The 18,696-nt window shown below is 52.9% G+C and overlaps 2 protein-coding genes across 2 annotated transcripts in view; one reads left to right on the top strand and one right to left on the bottom strand.

The window, feature by feature from the left end:
- The window catches only part of SLCO2A1 (solute carrier organic anion transporter family member 2A1), a 31,827-nt gene extending 25,847 nt beyond the window's left edge, over positions 1–5,980 (top strand). Inside the window, exons 8-14 of the mRNA XM_064165104.1 lie at positions 397–561; positions 1,942–2,131; positions 4,041–4,200; positions 4,548–4,717; positions 4,883–4,947; positions 5,091–5,211; positions 5,341–5,980. Of these exons, the coding sequence (XP_064021174.1) occupies positions 397–561; positions 1,942–2,131; positions 4,041–4,200; positions 4,548–4,717; positions 4,883–4,947; positions 5,091–5,211; positions 5,341–5,461 (992 nt within the window). The 3' untranslated portion in view covers positions 5,462–5,980. The remainder of the gene's footprint in view (positions 1–396; positions 562–1,941; positions 2,132–4,040; positions 4,201–4,547; positions 4,718–4,882; positions 4,948–5,090; positions 5,212–5,340) is intronic.
- A 2,465-nt stretch (positions 5,981–8,445) lies between these two features.
- On the bottom strand, positions 8,446–17,464 carry SRPRB (SRP receptor subunit beta). The gene is made up of 7 exons (XM_064165066.1): positions 17,281–17,464; positions 17,049–17,143; positions 16,615–16,692; positions 14,806–14,888; positions 13,883–14,019; positions 12,980–13,034; positions 8,446–10,726 (listed from the first exon to the last, which is right to left on the bottom strand). The coding sequence occupies exons 1-7, from the start codon at positions 17,390–17,392 to the stop codon at positions 10,510–10,512; spliced, it is 777 nt and encodes a 258-aa protein (XP_064021136.1). The 5' UTR covers positions 17,393–17,464; the 3' UTR covers positions 8,446–10,509.
- Between the last annotated feature and the right edge of the window lie 1,232 nt (positions 17,465–18,696).

Here is an 18,696-nt window from a genome sequence, read left to right as displayed (position 1 = left end):
GTGAGCTTGAACAGAGCTGTCACTCATAAGAGAGAACACTTGAATAACACTTTTTAGGTCCATACTGACTTCTTACCAGCTAAAGGCCCTACTCCCTTCCCTCTCCATCCATCAGTCATAGCCTGGAGATGTCAGCTCCTTCTTGGTTTCATTGGACTTTGATGAACACCACCAGATCTCTGTGGCACTCTGCTAGAAGGGGAAAGCCAATTAGGGACCAACTAAAGAGAGCTGCCAGCTGCCAGACCATATTAGGCTGCCTTCCCTTCTATCTCCCCGTGGCCTTAGACATCCTTGACATGAGCTCACTGGGAACACTCTCACTTTTCCACAGTGAGAATTGCTGACACGAGGATCACATGGCTGAAATATATTTTTCCTTCTGCCTCCCTCTAGGATTCCCAAAGATCTTCCTCAGGTTGCTCCACAACCCCCTCTTCATCCTCCTGGTTCTGGCTCAGTGCAGCTTCTCCTCAGTCATTGCAGGTCTGTCCACCTTCCTCAACAAGTTCCTGGAGAAGCAGTATGGTGCCTCCTCCTCGTATGCCAACTTTCTCATAGGTGAGCACAAAGAGGCAGCAGCAGCCATGGGGAGAAGCACATCCATCAGCAGGGAGCCACCCGCCCACATTCCCTGGGCTTCTTAGTCTGCCTCTGCAGGAGGCAGTCACTAAAAGCCACATTGTCAGATGAGACCTAGGGATTACCTTGAAATGTTTGATCACTTTCCTGACCTGAAATGCCTTCAAGAGGCCAGGATCTCTGGCAGCCTCTCAAAGACTGTCTCAATTTGCTTGTTTGCCCTTGTGGGCCAGTAAGCACTCTCCTTGAGAACATGATGTCATCCAGAGGGACCTGGACAGGCTGCAGAGGTGGGCACAAGCCAACCTCAGGAGGTTCAACAAGACCAAGTGCAAGGTTCTGCAGCTGGGTCAAGGCAATGCCAAGCACAAATCCAGGCTGGGCAGTGAGTGGCTGGAGAGCAGCCCTGAGCAGAGGGACCTGGGGCTGCTGGTAGACAAGAAGCTCAACATGAGCCAGCAGTGTGCACTTGCAGCCCAGAAAGCCAACCAGAGCCTGGGCTGCATCAGGAGAAGTGTGGCCACCAGGGCCAGGGAGGTGATTCTCCCTTTCTACTGTGCTCTGGTCAGACCCTACCTGGAGTACTGCATCCAGTTCTGGAGCCCCCATTACAAGAAGGATGTGGAGATGCTGGAGTGTGTCCAGAGAAGGGCCACGGGGTTGACCAGAGGGCTGCAGCAGCTCTGCTGTGAGGATAGACTGAAAGAGTTGGGGCTGTGCAGTCTGGAGAAGAGAAGGCTCCCAGGTGACCTTCTTGTGGCCTTCCAGGATCTGAAGGGGGCCTACAAAAAAGCTGGGGAGGGACTTTTCAGGCTGTCAGGGAGTGACAGGACTGGGGGGAATGGAGCAAAGCTGGAGGTGGGGAGATTCAGCCCAGAGGTGAGGAAGAAGTTGTTTAGCATGAGAGCGGTGAGAGCCTGAACTGGGTTGCCCAGGGAGGTGTTTGAGGCCCCATGGCTGGAGGTGTTTGAGGCCAGGCTGGCTGAGGCTGTGAGCAGCCTGCTCTAGTGTAGGGTGTCCCTGGGCATGGCAGGGGGGTTGGAACTGGCTGCTCCTTGTGGTCCCTTCCAACCCTGACTGATTCTATGATGCAACCCCACCAAATGGGTGATGCTTAAAGATGGAGCAAGAGCAAGTGATTACACATCGAGCTTGATCTTGCACCCCTGAGACAGACTCCCAAGGCTGAGGTTTCTCATGGGTACCAACTGCTTTGGGTTTGGCTTGTCCCAGACAATGGTGGACTCCGTAAGTGCCCCCAGCCACCACTAGGTCCGCAAAGCCATGACCACCACCCTCTGCCAGCAGAGAAGTGCTTGGCAGGTCAAGCCTTCACTTAATGCCTTAATTTCACTCCAGGAGCTGTGAACCTGCCAGCAGCAGCCCTCGGGATGCTTTTAGGAGGAATCATCATGAAACGCTTTGCCTTCTCCCTCCGAACCATCCCCCGCTTTGCTGTGGTGGTGCTCGTTTTCTCCATCCTCATCTGCCTGCCCATTTTCTTCATGGGCTGCTCCACAGGGCACATCAATGGGATCTACCCTCCCAGGTAATGCAGATGCTTGAGTTCTTTCCAACTTCTTGTTCCTCCAGCTCTTGACCTAATTACCCACGGGGTGGCTTACATGCAGCTGGAGGGAAAGAGGCAGTAGGTATCACTCCCACCGCTGCCTGCTCTTTGATCCCACTGCCTGGAGGAGCTCTGTACAGCACAGAAAGCTCGAGGGGACATTTGCTGCTGATTTTGTGCACCAAAGAGGCATGGTGTACTTTTCACCCTGGATTTCCAGCAGCATTAGCACCCATGTCCACATCAACTCCACACATGGGCACCTCGTGTGCTCCTGTCGTTCCAGCTGGACAACGCATTTGTCCTCACCTAGGTGGAAGCTTTGGGCTCTTGTCACATCTTCTTAGGATAAAAATGACATTTGGAGTTCACCTCGGGCTTGCTGTCAAGTGCACTGTGCTCATTTCCCCAGTGCACAGCCATCAAGGGCCTTTCACACATGTTCTCCCTTTGCCCAGCAATAATCCTCCTGTCCCCAGGGTGCAGTGGAGGGCTGAGAGACAGAGCAGTTCATGCTCTTCTCCCACGTAAAAGCCACTTGAATAACCAAGAGCACTCTGCAAACCCATTGCATGGGCAGCTGTTGAGATCTTCTTTGGGCTCCACACAGCATGCACTGTGAAGTGGGGAGCATGTGGAAATCCACTGAGACACTGGCAGCTGAAGCTTTGCTTTTCTTCAAACGTGAGGAGATTCCTCAGCTCAAGATCAGGTGCTGCAAGTGCTACACTCTGGTGTTCACCTCCTGCTGCCAGTGTCAGGTTGACTGCCCATCTCAGTCCCTCTGGCACACCTCAGGGGCAATAGGCTTTGCTGATGTAACTAAGAGCTGCAGGAGAGGCTTCATCCTGCTGCCAGTGTCAGGTTGACTGCCCATCTCAGTCCCTCTGGCACACATCAGGGGCGATAGGCTTTGCTGCAGGAGAGGCTTGAATGGAAACGGAGGCTGTGTCCCCTTAGATTATTTTGGGAACCTCCCCACTTGCAAGGGCAGTAGTGCAGAAGTGCCTTTTGCCTGCATTCCCAGGTAGCTGCAGGCTACATGCATGGGTGATCATGAGCTCTGCCCCAGCCTGCCATGTCCAAGGGCAAGTGCCTGGTGCCGGCTTCCTGCAGGATGAGCAGCCCCAGCCCACCATGCTCAAAGGCAAGTGCCTGGTGCCAGCTTCCTGCAGGATGAGCAGCCCCAGCCCACCATGCTCAAAGGCAAGTGCCTGGTGCCAGCTTCCTGCAGGATGAGCAGCCCCAGCCCACCATGCTCAAAGGCAAGTGCCTGGTGCCAGCTTCCTGCAGGATGAGCAGCCCCAGCCCACCATACTCAAAGGCAAGTGCCTGGTGCCAGCTTCCTGCAGGATGAGCAGCCCCAGCCCACCATGCCCAAGGACAGCTCCCTGACGCCATCTTCCCGCAGGAGATGAACTGTGCCACTCCAGCAGATGAGCTGCCTTAGGTAGCAAGGCAAGGCAAGACAAGACAGGGTTTGTCCTCCTGACTTCACGCTGCCGTCAGCCTTGTTTGGAAACAAGCCCACTTCCAGTGTGTCTGAGTGATGCTTCCAGCTGGGGCTGTTTGTACATCTGTTTGTGTGCTTCTGGATGGAGCTCAGCTACACTTCTCCAGGCATTTGGCTGATTAGTTGTCAGCAGGAGGGCGAGAGTGTGAAGTAAGTGTGGGAGTACTTGTTTGCAGACATAATTACTGCTAAGTTCACTGTACACTTGCAGAGGTACCTGCAGGGGCTCTGGCACAAGGCCAGCCTGCTGCTGGCAGCGCAAACAGGGATGGGGAAAGTGACTAACTAGTAAGAGAGATTTTTCTCCCTCCTGTCCTGTTTCTTGATTTTTTTTTTTCCCCCCTCCAATTTTTTTCCCCTGCTCCTTTTTGGCAGTACATTGAGTTCCCAGCAGCAGGTTAGGACGCCGAGTGGGTGCCACTGCTCTGAGCACGTCTTTCACCCAGTGTGTGGAGAAAACAACGTGGAATACATCTCTCCCTGCTTCGCTGGCTGCACAAACAGCACTGCTAATTCCTCCACTCCCAAACAAGTGGTGAGTACAACATGGTTTGCAGAGCAGTGGGCACCTGGTGTGCCGGTGAGGGTGGAGGCTGCAGCGATGCTGTAGCAACTTGATGAATGCAAGCGCTTGGCAGAGCCTTTTGGATGAGGTGAGAGGGGAGGTCTCAGGACTTGAGCATCTCTGGCAGGAGGTGTGATGGAGAATTGCTGTAATGTGCTGGGAGAAATGGGGAGGACAGCACATTCCTTTGCAGAACACCATAGCTGTGCCTTAAAGCTGGAGCTGCCACTCGCATCTTGCAGAGTGCTGCAGCCTCACTAAAAACCCTGCTCTTGGCTTTCAGTTTGACATTTGTTTCTTCCACACATTTCCAACAGATCTACAAGAACTGTTCACTGATCTCTGCTGGGAACAGGCTGTCCTCTGCCAAGACAGGCTCCTGCCCACTGAGCTGCTCCCACATGCTCCTTCCTGCCATATTCCTCATCTCCTTTGCTGCCCTCGTAGCCTGCCTGTCCCACAACCCCCTGTACATGATGGTTTTACGGTGAGCAAGAGGCAGGAGGGAGTGGCAAGGCGCTGAGGGACGCATGATGTGATGGGTTCCCTGTGGTGGGATCAGTGGGGCACTTACATACGGAACCAAGCCAAGATGCTTGGCCAAATGGAGCTGTCACAGCAGCTCTGACCTCCCACGGCTTCTCCTCTGCAGAGTGGTGAACCAGGATGAGAAGTCATTTGCCATCGGTGTCCAGTTCTTACTAATGAGGCTGCTGGGTGAGTGTTCATCTCCTCACGAGTCTGGGGGAAGGCAGCAGGGTGCTCAGAGGCTTGCTTGAGCCCCAGGAGGTGCTGAATCTCCTTGGGGATAGCAGGCAAAGCAGGGCTGGCAGCCTGACTCCTTCCTCTCCTCTCCAAAGCCTGGCTGCCGGCTCCTGCCATGTTTGGTGCCCTCATCGACTCCTCCTGCATCTACTGGCAGAAGCAGTGCACCCAGCGCCGCTTCTGTGCCTACTACAACAACGACTTCCTCCGCAATAGGTACTCCTGCCACGTGTCCCCCTCCCTCCTCCCCCAGCAGCTGACCATAGGCATCGGCCCCAGCTTAGCCTGGGGCTGCCTGAAGATGCCACCTCCAGACGTGGCAGCTCTTTGCTCTTCTCCCAACAGATACCTGGGCCTGCAGGTGGGCTACAAGGTGGTGGGCACCATCCTCCTAGCCCTCATCAGCTGGAAGGTGAAGAGGAGCAAGGAGTACAACGTGCAAGAGAAGGCAGCAGGGCTGGTGTAGCCCATGTGAGAACTGACTCCACAGCTCCCATTGCCCACTGCCAGTACTTTGTCTTCTTGGGGTTTATCTTTCCTCCTAAGGGAGCAACTTCACCTTAGCAGCTCTGAGCTCCTCTCCTGCAGCCCGTGACAGCACCACTGTCCTGGCAAGAGATGCTCCACACCAGGAATGGATCCTTCCAGGATAGAATGCATTTTGCCCATAACTTTGGGGAGGGCTCAGCCCCCCTACCACCACCTGGACCAGGAGGCAGATGGGAGCTGGAGCACAGCACTATCCAAAGTGCCTTTTTGGGCAAGGGTCCTCCCTCCAGTGCAATGTTTTCAGTCCTCCGAGCTGGGACGGGAGCACTGCAGGTGGCTGACAACCCTGTGGGGCTGTTCCGTGTCCCCGTTGCCTGCACCCCTCAGAGAGGCCAGTGGGGACAGTGCACACGTTGTGAACTTGTTGCAGAACGTTTGGGGGGCCTGTTGCTCTTTTTGGTTTTGTTTGTTTCTTAATAAAGGTCACTTTTCCAACTGTGGTGCTTTGCTGCTCTCCCCTCCACCCAAGAGCTGACCTCATCACTAAAGCAAGGCAGTAGATGCCTGCAGGTCACATCCCTGGCAGATGCTAAGTGTATCCCTTGCTGGCAAAGGTGGCTGGTGGCAGGCAGGGCACGTGCTCCTTCTGCAGCCTCACCAGTGAGGAGGGTCTGTGTAGAGCAGGCAGCCTGTGCTGGCTTCCCAGCCAGGCAGGCCAGCAACAAGGGATAGCAGTGTCTACATGCAGCCCCAAGATACCTGCTGGCAGCCCCAAGCCTGCAGTCCACTGCACCCTGCCGACGTCACCCTGCAGCACATGGCCCCCTGCACCATGCCAAAAGGTACCTGCACAAGGCATGACACAGCAGGAAGGTTGCAGCCAGGTGGGGTTGGTCTCTTCGTCCAGGCAAGCAGCAACAGAAGAAGGGGACACAGTCTCAAGCTGTGCCAGGGGAGGTTCAGGCTGGATGTTAGGAGGCAGTTGTTGCCAGAGAGTGATTGGCATTGGAATGGGCTGCCCAGGCAGGTGGTGGAGTTGCCATCCCTGGAGGTGTTGAAGGTGCCATGGTCTGGTTGGTTGGACAGGGCTGTGTGCTAGGTTGGACTGGATGATCTTGGAGGTCTCTTCCAAACTGGTGGATTCTATCCTATCCTATCCTATCCTATCCTATCCTACCAGCATGGGGTTGAGGGCTGAGATAGGACACAGTGGGCACTGGACATGGGGAATGCAGACAGAGGACAGCAGGCAGCATACAGTGGTTTGCAGGCAAGGGGCTGGGGATTGTCAAGCAGGGTGCAGGGGCTGCAGGCAGCATGTAACAGGCAGTGAGCAGAGGGCTGCAGAGAGTGTGCTGCAGGCAGAGGTTTGTTGGGGTGATGCTGCAGGTAGAGTGCAAGAAGCTGTAGGCACAGGGCTGTGGGCAGGGCTCTGCAAGCAGCATGTGGGGTGCTGGATGCATCAGGGCTGGAGGAACAGAGTTGCAAGCAGGGTACTTGCAGCTGCAGGCAGTGGGCAGGGGCAACACAAAATCACAGTATCACTTCACTTGGAAAAGACCTTCAAGATCATTGAGTCCAATCAGTCTCTAACTCTGTCATGTCTGGGTACACCTCAGCACCACATCTCTACCTCTTTAAAACACCTCCAGGGATGAGGATTCGACCACCTCTGTGGGCAGCCTGTTCCATGGTTTGAGAACCTTTTCAGGGAAGAAGATCCTTCTTGGATCTAGCCAAAACCTACCCCGGTGCCATTAAGGCCATTTCCTCTCATCCTATCACTTGCTACTGGGGACAAGAGACCAATCCCCACCTGGCTCTAACCTCCTTTCAAGGAAGTGTAGAGACTGAGAAGGTCTCCCCTCAGCCTCCTTTTCTCCAGACTAAACAACCCCAGCTCCTGCACCTGCTCCTCACCAGACCTGTTCTCCAGACCCCAGACCAGCTTTGTTGTTCTTCTCTAGCCACGCTCCAGCACCTTAATGTTCTTCTTGGAGCAAGGGCCTCAAAACAATCCCTGCCCTGGTCCTGTGGGTCATATTGCTGATCCAGACCATAATGCTGTTGGCCTTCACGGCCAACAGCAGCTGCCAGGCTGCAGCCTAAGGAGCAATTTCCCTGGCCAGCACCAAGTCACAGGCTGGGAGCAAGGTTTATGCACAAGGGCCAAAACTAACAAAACACAAAGCTGGCTGCAGGGGAAACCAAGAAAGAAAACAAACACCACGTAGAGTTTCCAGTTCTGCCCTTTTCCCTCAGCCACCGGGGAAAAAAACCTCAAATATTTAAGAGGCCAGTCATGAAGCATGGTCCAAAAAACACACACAGCTCTCCTGCAGCCCGTGGCACACTCTGGCCTGGGTGCAGACTCAGCTCAGCCACGCTGCCTTACAGCCATGCTCCAGCAGAGGAGGCTGCTGAGGCAACTCCATCTGTAAAGCTGCAGAATACTGTAGCCAGCTCTGCCACAGTGGTCTGGGACTTAAACCCTAACAGCTGACTTCAGTTTTCCAGGGCAATCAATCTGTTAAGTTTCTTGGGTGGCGGTTTGGGGTTTTTTTCCTACATGATTGGAACCCTGAAGCAGGCTGCCCAGAGAGCTTGTGGAGTTTCCTTCTCTGGAGACATTCCAAACCCATCTGGACGCATTCCTGTGTGACCTATTCTGGGTGATCCCGCTCTAGCAGAGGGGTTGGACTCGATGATCTTTCAAGGTCACTTCCAACCCTTAACATCCTGTGATAAACGAGTAAATCTGCATCCATTAAGAAAGACACAACCCCAAAAGCCCTGTGTGTGGAGGAAGCATTGTTTTTTTGATGAGACCTGCCTACCATGCTGGAAGGCTGACCCCAAGCGTGTTAAGCAGAAGCAAAGATGCAGATGCACACAGAAATGACACCAGTGAGGAAAAGGCCAATCCAGACAGACTTGAGAAGAAGCATTTAAACCAAAAAATGAAGAAAATTAAGGAATGCTTTTAATAAGAATAACTTGAAGCCAACCACAGCCTTTTGCTACCTTTCCCCCTTATGGCAGGAGGGTGGTGCTTGGCCTCTACTTTTCAAGGAGACTGGTCTTTGCAAGTAGAACAACTACCCAAAGGCACAACAGCACTCTCACTTCAGTACTACAGATGCAAAGCAGGCAGCCTAGGAAAGATCTTCAGCTAAAAGAAGTTTGAATCATGACAAACACTTTGCCACAATACTCTGGCTGCAGGAAAGTATGTAACATACTTAATAAATACAACCCTCTCCACCTCCTGTGTGGAGTGTGGAAGAGTCACTGGGTTCACAAGACTAGAAATGTAAGCCCCAGCTTTATTACAAGCACAGGTCTTTGCTAAAGACTATTCCTGCTCTTCCCAACAGTACTAACACTTGGCAATGCTACAGGGGAACAGGTGATACCCCATACAGAAAAGAACACAAGAGATCAGCTGAGTGATGAAGGAAGCATCAAACCAGACAGGTCACCAGGAGCTGGCCTGTTCCTCCTACTCTGAAACAAAAAGGGAAGCAACAAAAGCCAAGGAAAAATATCAATGCTCATAGGACTCTGCAATATGCAGTGTGGAGAGTGATCACCCTCACATAGGTGCTGCACACCTTATCAGAGCAAAAAAGCTCCACAAAGCTCATTGACAGGGCAACTGTGTTTTAAGGCTGCTGAGAAAGGACAAGTTGGATGCACAGGACAGTACCAGGGTCTTGTGTCTCACATGACAAACATGAACGCTGCTGAAGATCTTGCTTTGGATAACCAATGCTCCTGGCCTGAACATGGGGAGGAGGAGAGCAAATGTGCTTTGGACAGTCCAGAAATATACTGACTCACTGCCCTCCAACACTACGAGCAGCCTACTGAGCCACTGAGACAGCTACAACGACAGGCATCCTATTCTTCTTCACTGTTAAGTCTAACAGCTGAGATCACAGACAGTGACAATTTTGGCTTCAAACACCATAAACCAATGAAAACAAACTGGGGAAAATCTCACACTTCTTTCCCCTCTTCATTGAGCATCCTCCTCAGGAGGAGGACTCACACTTGTGTACCAGCAGCTCCTTGGCCTTCCCTCTCAATCTGCCAAAACTGCTGCACAAAAGATGATCTTACTGCAGTGACTGCAGCAGGAGACAGGGCCTGCAAGGCAAACGTCTGCCATGCTGTTCTTTACATTTGATGTTGCTATCAACCCAGTTTCATGCTAAGGCTTTACTAAAACTCTGCCACTTGGAGAGTGCATACACGTCTATGAGAAAAGAGCTTGAAGTAAGGGAAGGAGAATCAGAGTGGAATAAGAAAAGCTCTGAAGAACAGTGGGAATCACCCAAAGACACAGGCACTGCAGCTGGACACAGGCAGTAAGCAGTGACCAAGGCAGGGCAGACAGCCACACCAGCCCCACAGACAGGAGAACACATCAAGCTGAAAGAACAGGAAGGCAGGAGACACAGAACACAGCTTTTTATACTCTCCTCAATGACCTCCCAACTGAGAGTCTCTGCACTTTGCCAAGGCAGCAGAGGTGATGTGCACAGTGCTCCCAGGCAGTGAGAAGCTAGGGAAGGCAGTTCAAATCACGAGGTGAACAGCAGCTGCAAGACACAACAGGATTGCACTGCTGAACCAGAATGAGACAACAGGTAGGCTCCAATGTAAAACTCACCTGGCAATGCACTCTTTCCTAATTTACTTGACAACTATCAAGTGAAAAGCCAAAGATTAAGGAAACAGATTAAGCCCAGAGCATGAGCACCCCAGAGGAAGACAAAAGAGTGGAGGGGAAAAAAGTCAATGTTGCTTTGTGAACAGGCAGAGGACATCACACCAGCAATTGTGCCATGTTGCTCCCAAGCCCATGAGCAGCAGAGAGAAATAACACAATGATGATTTCCATCTTAAGTTTCTACTTTCTACAGCAAGGTGAGATTTGGAGTGCTTCCAACCAGCTCTTTCCTTTCAGTCCTGTCCCTCAGCCTCCCCAGGTCTTTTCTTCCAGCTCTTCCTCTCCATTCATGCAACCTTGGCCAGCCATTTCTCAAGGGCCTCAAAGTCAGCATCTCCTTCCTCTCCCTTGCTGCCCCGAGCACTGCACTCCACAAATTCCACCTTCATGGGTAGCTGGGAGAAGTCAAAATCCTTTCCTTTCTTCCCCAGCTGGGCAGGGGCCCCAGTGGATGAGCCATCCAGGCTGGTGGGGGCTGCAGAGCGTGTCACTCGTAAGGTATTGCTGCAGACAGAAAAGGGAAAGGGTCAAGAACTGTGAACAAGGGGAAGGTTACCTACACCACAGCTGCTGAGGTGGTTTGGACTCAGATCTGACACCCGCTACACCAAGGACAGGAGGTCCTACTGCTGTTGCACAAGGCATAGGCAGGCACTTAGGCCACTTCACCTAAATACCCACTGGAAGGCATAACTGAGGAGAGACACAAAAAAGCAAGACAGACAGGAGGCCACTCAAGGTGCTTAATCTGGCTTGAGTTTGTTATAAACAGCAGGAGTCAAGCAACAATGTTCTCATCTGAGCTTCCCCAATAGCCCCAAGGCAGACACCATCACCAGGAATGACACTCGACAGCCCACAGGGCTCAGGATCAGCACCACTTGAACAGGCTAACTAACAAGAGGCACAAAAGCAGGGACTCAACCCATCGAAACTTAAGTGCACCAAATCTTTTTGGCCATTTAGAAAGGTGTGGAGTCTCCCCACTGTGACACTACTGCTCCTGCCTTTCAGCTTGCTGAAGTGTCTCAACTGCCTGGCCCATGGAGAGGAAGAACAGACCTCCTTGTTCACACTCACCAGGCATCCAAGGCAGAGGCAGCACTGGAGATGGAACAGTCCAGCAGATGCAAAAGCACTGTGAGCTGCCTGTCACTGAGGTCCCAAAAAGCAAGGCTACTGAAGTCAGGAGTCTGCACAGGCAGTCCCTCCCCACATCTTCAACTGCCCAGCAGAGCTTCATGCATGCAGCACACTCTTTCAGAGACAGACCCACCTGGCAGTGCCCTGCTCTCAGTCAAACCTAGCTACTCCTCATCCACAGAATGAAGCCAGATTAATAGGGCAGAGGAAAAGAGCAGCACTGCCCAGAGGTGTGAGTTCAGGAACAGCAGACGCTTCCTTGAGTTCTCCACATGAGAAGATCAAAACATGGCAGTGCATGAAGGAGGATGGCAGCAACACCTAAGCCTGCATCATTAACATTGCCTCAAAGGGCATATATAATCTGCCCAGAAATACAACTTTTACACACAGGAAACTGCAAATGCTCAACATCACAACCAAGGAATGCTCACTTTCCTGGAGATCTTGACTACCTGGTAACTAACTGCTCCCTTAAACACTCAGCCTGGAAGAGCTGCTGAGAGCATAAATAACTCTGCTGCTGTTTACTGACCAGAGATGATAGAATCACAGAATCAATCAGGTTGGAAAAGACCCTTCAGATCACCAGTCCAACAATACATCTAACACTGTCAAGTCCATCACTTGGCAACAAGGTCACATCACACAAACACAGGGGTTTTTGAAGAACGAAGAGCTACACACTCCTCCTCCTACCCCCACAAGCAAACAGGACCCACAGGCAAAATTTGCAGTTCCAAGTGTGTGTGGGGAAGGAAGCCAGATGCTAGTGAAATCTATCATGGCACAAGAGCTGCACAGGTCTCTCCCAAAGCAAATCTGATTCAACTACAGTTATGGGACTCACAGGCAGAAACTCCATGCAGAGAGATTAAATACAGCTTTAAAAACAAAACCTCATCCCCTACTTGTTCCTCCACCAGAAGGACCTGCCAGCCACTGATGCTGCAGCTCACCCAGCTGGCAGCTTGGAACACAGCACAGTCTAGAAGCCGTTTTCTTATCCTGCCACTTCTTACAATTTAAAATTAGCAACAAATCATACATTTGTCTTCTCAGGTCAATTTCCTTCCTGGGGGGTGGAACAGAGCCAACACAGGGGCCCAAATAGGCTCTTGCAATGCCTATTAGCAGGCCATGAGAACCAGACACTCCCCAGCTCTCCAGCTTTGTACATCAAGTCCTTTTGCATCAGAAGAGGCCTTCTGAAAACCTTATGCCAGTACAACTGAGTAGAGTTATTGATATCTTCACACCACTCACAGAGAGTGTGAGGAAGTTACCTGGAAGCCAATCCTGCCTGTATCCCAGAAAGGGCATCACTCTGGACCAAGGGAATATCACTTAGCTTAGGGATGGCAGCTTTCAGAGGGTTGGGATGCTGTTTCTTCAACCCACAGCCTCTAAGAGGCAACACACCATGCCTACTGCTTTTTTGCACGCTTTAGCAAGGAGCAAACTTCTGTTATCTCAGTTATACCTAAAGAGATAAAAAAGACTGCTCCTTTTCTACTTAGATGTGGCTCAAGGGAGCTCACTGAGCACTGAGGTTAAGAGACAGAAAGGAGAAGAAAGAAATTTACAGGGTTCAAGATCCAGTTGCATACTTACAGCTCTTTCTCCAGCTGCTGCTGAATAAGTTTTGCTGATTTTGCCATTGTGACATCTAGGGAGAGAAAAGAAAAGGCAATCAGCTTTTTGGTTTGATGTCAGAATTCAGAATCTGGTTCCTTACAGTAAGGCTTCTTTATACTGTGCAGTCTTAAACAAACCAGATACAGATGGCTTTGTCTGGAGAACAGACACTGGAGCTTTGGGTTTGCAGGTGTGAATGGAAGCAACCCAAAAGTTTGATCTAACACAAGGAATTAATTTTATCTTGCTGGCCAGTAAGTTGCTTCAAACTGAGGATGGGGTTTCATGTCCTGCTCACAAGGCCCAGCAATCCCACCTGCTTTGGTATTAGAGTTCAACATAGCACTTTTCAGCCTATGGCACGTGGAGGCATGAAAGCTTCAGGCAGCTCTTGCATAAGTAGACAAAAGAAGTTATGACACTGCCCAAAAGCTTCAGTGTTTTAAAAAGGGACAGTTTCACTGTCAGAGTCACAGGGATTTGAAAATGGATGTTCCTGTGAGTCCAATGAAGAGAAAACATTTCATTTTGGCAGCTAAATGGCTGATTCTGACAATAAAGCTACCAAGTGTGTACAGATAGTTCCTTATGCTCAAGTTGATGCAGGTTTTGCTGGCTGCAGATTCACAAAGACACATTCTTGACAAGCAGAAAGCCACCTCCTGTACTTAAGGCCATCTAAAACGCCTCCCAAGTGTTGCTTCTCTCCAAAGCTATCAGACACATCTGACCTAAGAGCTCTTCCAATGGCTGATATAAATGTTCCTGCTGAGTAGTCCAAGTTTAAAACTAAATTCAAGCCTTCAGTTTTGCTGAGAGCCCAACTCCTAAGAAATTCAGCATGCACCCCTATCACTCAAGGGCTGAACCCCACAATACCTTGCTTATTGCAAGCAATCAGCAGTGCAGGTGCATTTTTGAGCACGGTGCTATCAACCAGGACCTGGTACAGGAACTCTGCCACATCCTTCACCTCCCGCTGGAAGGCCACACTGTCCACCACAAACACGATGGCTCTGAAGGAAAGAGAAAAGAGCATGTGCTGGGCCTGAAGCTCTGCAACATCTTCCCCTAGACTGACACATCTGTTTCCACAACTCATCTCACCCAACACAAAGGCAAGATAGCATGTGCTGCCTGAAATATAGCCCAAGCAGGACATCTTTTTCTCACTGCCCTGTGAATATGCCACGTGCCTGCTACAGCTACTTTGCCCCTTGATGCACTAAAAACACAGGCAAGCAGGAAAGCAGAAGAGTAACTAAACCTGGAGCACCTCTGCTATGAGGACAGACTACAAGAGTTGGGGCTCTTCATCCTGGAGAAGAGAAGGCTTAGAGGAGACCTTATAGTGGTCTTCCAGTATCTGAAAGGGGGCCTGCAAGAAGGCTGGGGAGGGAACTATTGACAAGGTCTTGTAATGACAGGACAAGGGGGAATGTGTTTAAACTGGCAGAGTGGAGATTCAAAGTAGATGTTATGAAAGGGTTTTTTTACAGTGAGAGTGGTGAGACACTGGCACAGGCTGCCCAGGGAGATTGTGGCTGCTCCCTCCCTGGAGGTGTTCAAGGCCAGGTTGGGTGAGGCCTTGAGTGACCTGTTCTAGTGGGAGGTGTCCCTGCCTATGGCAGGGGGTTGGAACTGGGTGAGCTTTGAGGCCCCTTCCAACCTAATCTATTCTATGATTCTATCCAATGGCAGAGATGACTCTTAGGGCACCACCAGTCAATTCAGTCCAGCTCATAGCATCCTCAGCACTATCCTTTGGTTCACTCCTTTTCAAAACACCTCCTCCAAGTTACCTGGCTGCAGCCTTGAACCTCTCCAAGAACTGAAGCCGCAAACTCTCGTGGCCTGGAAGGTCGATTAAGGTCACGCTAGCACTCTGGGAACAGAAGTGAGAAGGTATTAGCAACCCCTAGCCTGCAGGTACCAGTGATCAGGGACTGGGTGAAAACAGACCAATACTGGATTCCAGTTAGCCTGGTGCTGAGGCAGCAGCAGCCAAGGCAATCTCCATACTGGACAGAAGCACGTTAACGCTCCTCAAGGTGCAGTCTCTCCACCAGCCCAAACAATTCTGACATGCAAAAGAAATGCTGAGGAACAACATTAGTGGCCAAGAGTCAGTATGAAAGGCAACACCACCAGCAAGCCACTCACCACAGCTGAGAAGAGCAAGCATGTCTGCAGAGAAAACAGAGTATTATCGTCTACAGCACCACCCCCTACAGCTACCACAAGCACAGTGCAAGTGACAAAGCATCCTCAATCACCTTCCTCTCGGTAGAGCAGCAGATCTGCACAGCAAATATAGCCACTCTGCACAGCAAAGCCAGGATCTCATGCCCTGCAAGTCCCTGATACAGGATACTAATCTCTGACGCAAGTTATCTGTTCACACACACATTCTGCCCAGCTGCAAGCCTACCTAAACATACAAAACTTGGCTGGGGATAACACAAAAATGGCCTTGCAAGGGACTTAAGACTGAGAGCTACAAATGCTTCCCCGTCCACAGGTCGCCAGGCAGGGGAAGCAGTGGTGCTTCACACAACCAATGCCCCTCACACTCCTGCTGGAGATGTGGTCAAGTAGGGCCACGTCACTGTTCCCAAGCAGCTCAACACCCCTTAGGGTCAGTGACCACTTACACTTGCGAAGAAGTAACTTGTGCCCTTGTGGCCAAGAAGGCCAACGGGATCCTGGGCTGTATTAGGAGGAGTGTGCCCAGCAGATCAAGGGAGGTTCTCCTTGCCCTCTACTCTGCCCTGCTGAGACCTCATCTTGAATACTGTGTTCAGTTTTGGGCTCCCCAGTTGAAGAGGGACAGGGATCTGCTGCAGAGGGTCCAGCAGAGGGCTGCAAGGATGATTATGGGACTGGAGGGCATGGCTTACGAGAAGAGGCTGAGGGACCTGGGGCTGTTTAGTCTGGAGAAGAAAAGACTTAGAGGGGATTTGATAAATGTTTATAAGTATCTGAGGGCTGCCAGGAGCATGGGGGTCAGGCTCTGCTCACTGCTCCCTGGGATAGGACAAGGAGCAATGAGTGTAAGTTGCAGCAAAAGAGGTCCTGCCTCAACACAAGGGGGAACTTCTTTACTGTAAGGGTCACAGAGCACTGGCACAGGCTCCCCAGAGAGGTTGTGGAGTCTCCTTCTCTGGAGACTTTCAAGGCCTGTCTGGATGTGTTCCTCTGTGATCTGTGTTAGATAGGATTGTCCTGCTCTGGCAGGGGGGTTGGACTCGATGGTCTCCTTGGGTCCCTTCCAACCCCTAACATCCTGTGAACTTTTGCTTTTCCACAGAAAAAATACCACAGGCTGTCTGCCTTTCAAAACTGAATACAGAAACATGGGTTTCGGTCAGAAAGGTTTAATGGTTTGACAAGCAAAGGAAAATGAACCCACGGAGATGAACAGTCCCTGATATCACTTAGTATTCTACTTTCTTAGTGTGTGTTGCCTAGAAAACTCTATTCTAAGCTCAGTCCAAGCTCGGGGCTGACCTCAAGCTGGGGAGACTGCCCAGCACAAAAAGCATCAAGTCACGTTTAGCATAGGGAGCAGAAAAACAAAGCTGGTTACAGTCAGGATCCTGTCTGCTCACCTTGTCGTTGCTGGCTCTGTAAACTGCAGAGCTGTCAGTGATGGAAGTCTGGGTGTCACGGTATCTGCCGGTCAGCAGCTGCGGGAGAAAAAGTCCTCCTCAGAAAAAGGCAGCTGGAGGAGCTCTGGCATTGTCCTTCAGCTGCTCAGGCTACCCGATTTCAGTTTTTCCCCCCAAGGAATGCAGAAAACACTAACTGAAACAAAAGTCATAGATCTACTAACGCGCCGCTTCGCCACGTCACTGCAGTGAGAAAGAAGACAGCGAGCCTGCACATGCTGCACAAGCGCCAGCAGCGCCGCCGCCGCAGGAGAGGACGCCGGTCCGGACAGGGTGTCTGCAGCCAGCAGCTCCCCCGGCCGGGACAACCACCGCAGCCGCTACGAGCACCCACACCCAGCCCGGCCCCGCACCCGGCCCCGCTCCCCACTCACCCGCGCGAAGAGCAAGGTTTTCCCCGCGTCGCAGAGGCCCAGCAGCAACACGGCCTTCCGGCTGCTCCTCCTGCCCTGCACGAACCTCCAGATCACTGCGGGAGAGAGGAGGGAGCACCTCAGCCGTCCGCTGCCGGCACCGACGCCCCTCCGCCAGCGCGGCCCGGCGCGCCGGTGCTCCCCGGCAGGACCCCCAGGGCGCGACAGGGGCTCCCCTCGGGCCGCTACTCACAGAGCGTGATGACGAGGGCCAGCAGCGCCAGGAGGACGGAGAGCACGGTGGGGTCGGACGCCCGCAGCTCCCTCCGCAGAGCCTCCATGTGCGGCTCCAGCCCGCCCGCCATGGCCGCCGCGACACACGGCTCTGCACCCCGCTTCCGCTTCCGGGCCCGCCGCCTGCCGGGGAAGGGAGCGGGGCGGGCGAGGGCTGCCGGGGAAGGGAGCGGAGCGGGCAGGGAGCGGAGCGGGCGAGGGCTGCCGGGGAAGGGAGCGGAGCGGGCAAGGAGCGGAGCGGGCGAGGGCTGCCGGGGAAGGGAGCGGGGCGGGGCGGGCGAGGGCTGCCGGGGAAAGGAGCGGAGCGGGCGAAGGCTGCCGGGGAAAGGAGCGGAGCGGGCGAAGGCTGCCGGGGAAAGGAGCGGAGCGGGCGAAGGCTGCCGGGGAAAGGAGCGGAGCGGGCGAGGGCTGCCGGGCGAAGGAGCGGAGCGGGCGAAGGCTGCCGGGGAAAGGAGCGGAGCGGGCGAAGGCTGCCGGGGAAAGGAGCGGAGCGGGCGAAGGCTGCCGGGGAAAGGAGCGGAGCGGGCAGATGCTGCCGGGAGGCGCTGGTGGCGGTTTACGGCAAGCGGGAGCTAGGCTGGGGCCGAGTTGGGCGCTCCGTGCCTCGGGCTGGCGGCGAGGGCGCTTGCTGCCTTTCCCCTGTGAGGGGCTGTAAGGCTGGGTGCGGCAAGGGTTGTGCAGCGCCCCCTTGCGGTGGGGCCGGTGAGTGGCTGCTGTGGCCGGACCTGGGCTCCCCAGTTCCAGAGAGACGAGGAACCGCTGGAGAGTCCCGCAGAAGCTACAGGGATGCTGGGGGGACCGAAGCGCCTCTGTGAGGAGGGAAGGCTGAGACAAGGGGCTGCTTATCCTGGTGAAGAGCAGCCTCACAGAGAATCTGAGCGATGCTCAGCAAGAGCTTAGTGGGCCTATTGTGGGCAAGAAGATGTGGGCCAGACTCAGTCGTGCCCAGCGACAGGGCAAGGGGCAGTGGGCACAAACTGGAGTGGAGGAGGTTTCACTTAAGGATAAACTTTCCAGTGAGATGCTGGAGGCCTGGAGCAAGGCTGTGGAGTCTCCTCAGGAGAGCTTCAGAATCTGCCTGGACATTACAGTTGTGGTCAGCCTGCTTTGGGCGAGCCTGCTTTAGTAGAGGGCTTGGACTAGGTGATCTCTGGAGGTCCCTTTCAATCCCTGCTATTCTGTGAGGTCTCCGGAGGTGCAGGAAGTGGTTTTGCCCCTCAGTCTAGCATCAGGTCCTTAGTTTGACACACAAAGCATCGTGAGATTTCTGGCCGTGTCTAGATACTGTGTCTGGTTTTAGGTGCTCTGATCCAAGCAAGGTATCCATGAGTGATAGCATACGTGGAAGAGAGCCACCAAGATGGGCAATAGGATG

This window comes from Pogoniulus pusillus, chromosome 26, assembly GCF_015220805.1.
Source record: "Pogoniulus pusillus isolate bPogPus1 chromosome 26, bPogPus1.pri, whole genome shotgun sequence".
Taxonomy (NCBI): Eukaryota; Metazoa; Chordata; class Aves; order Piciformes; family Lybiidae; genus Pogoniulus; species Pogoniulus pusillus.
This window is presented reverse-complemented; position numbering and strand designations above follow the sequence as displayed.

Excerpts from the sequence above, each read along its gene's own strand:
- SRPRB (XM_064165066.1), bottom strand. The coding sequence starts at position 17,392 with ATGGCGGGCGGGCTGGAGCCGCACATGGAGGCTCTGCGGAGGGAGCTG. Across the intron at positions 14,020-14,805 it reads AGGTTCAAGGCTGCAGCCAG|AGCCATCGTGTTTGTGGTGG; the intron begins GTAACTTGGAGG and ends TCTTTCCTTCAG. Across the intron at positions 13,035-13,882 it reads GATTGCTTGCAATAAGCAAG|ATGTCACAATGGCAAAATCA; the intron begins GTATTGTGGGGT and ends TTCTCTCCCTAG.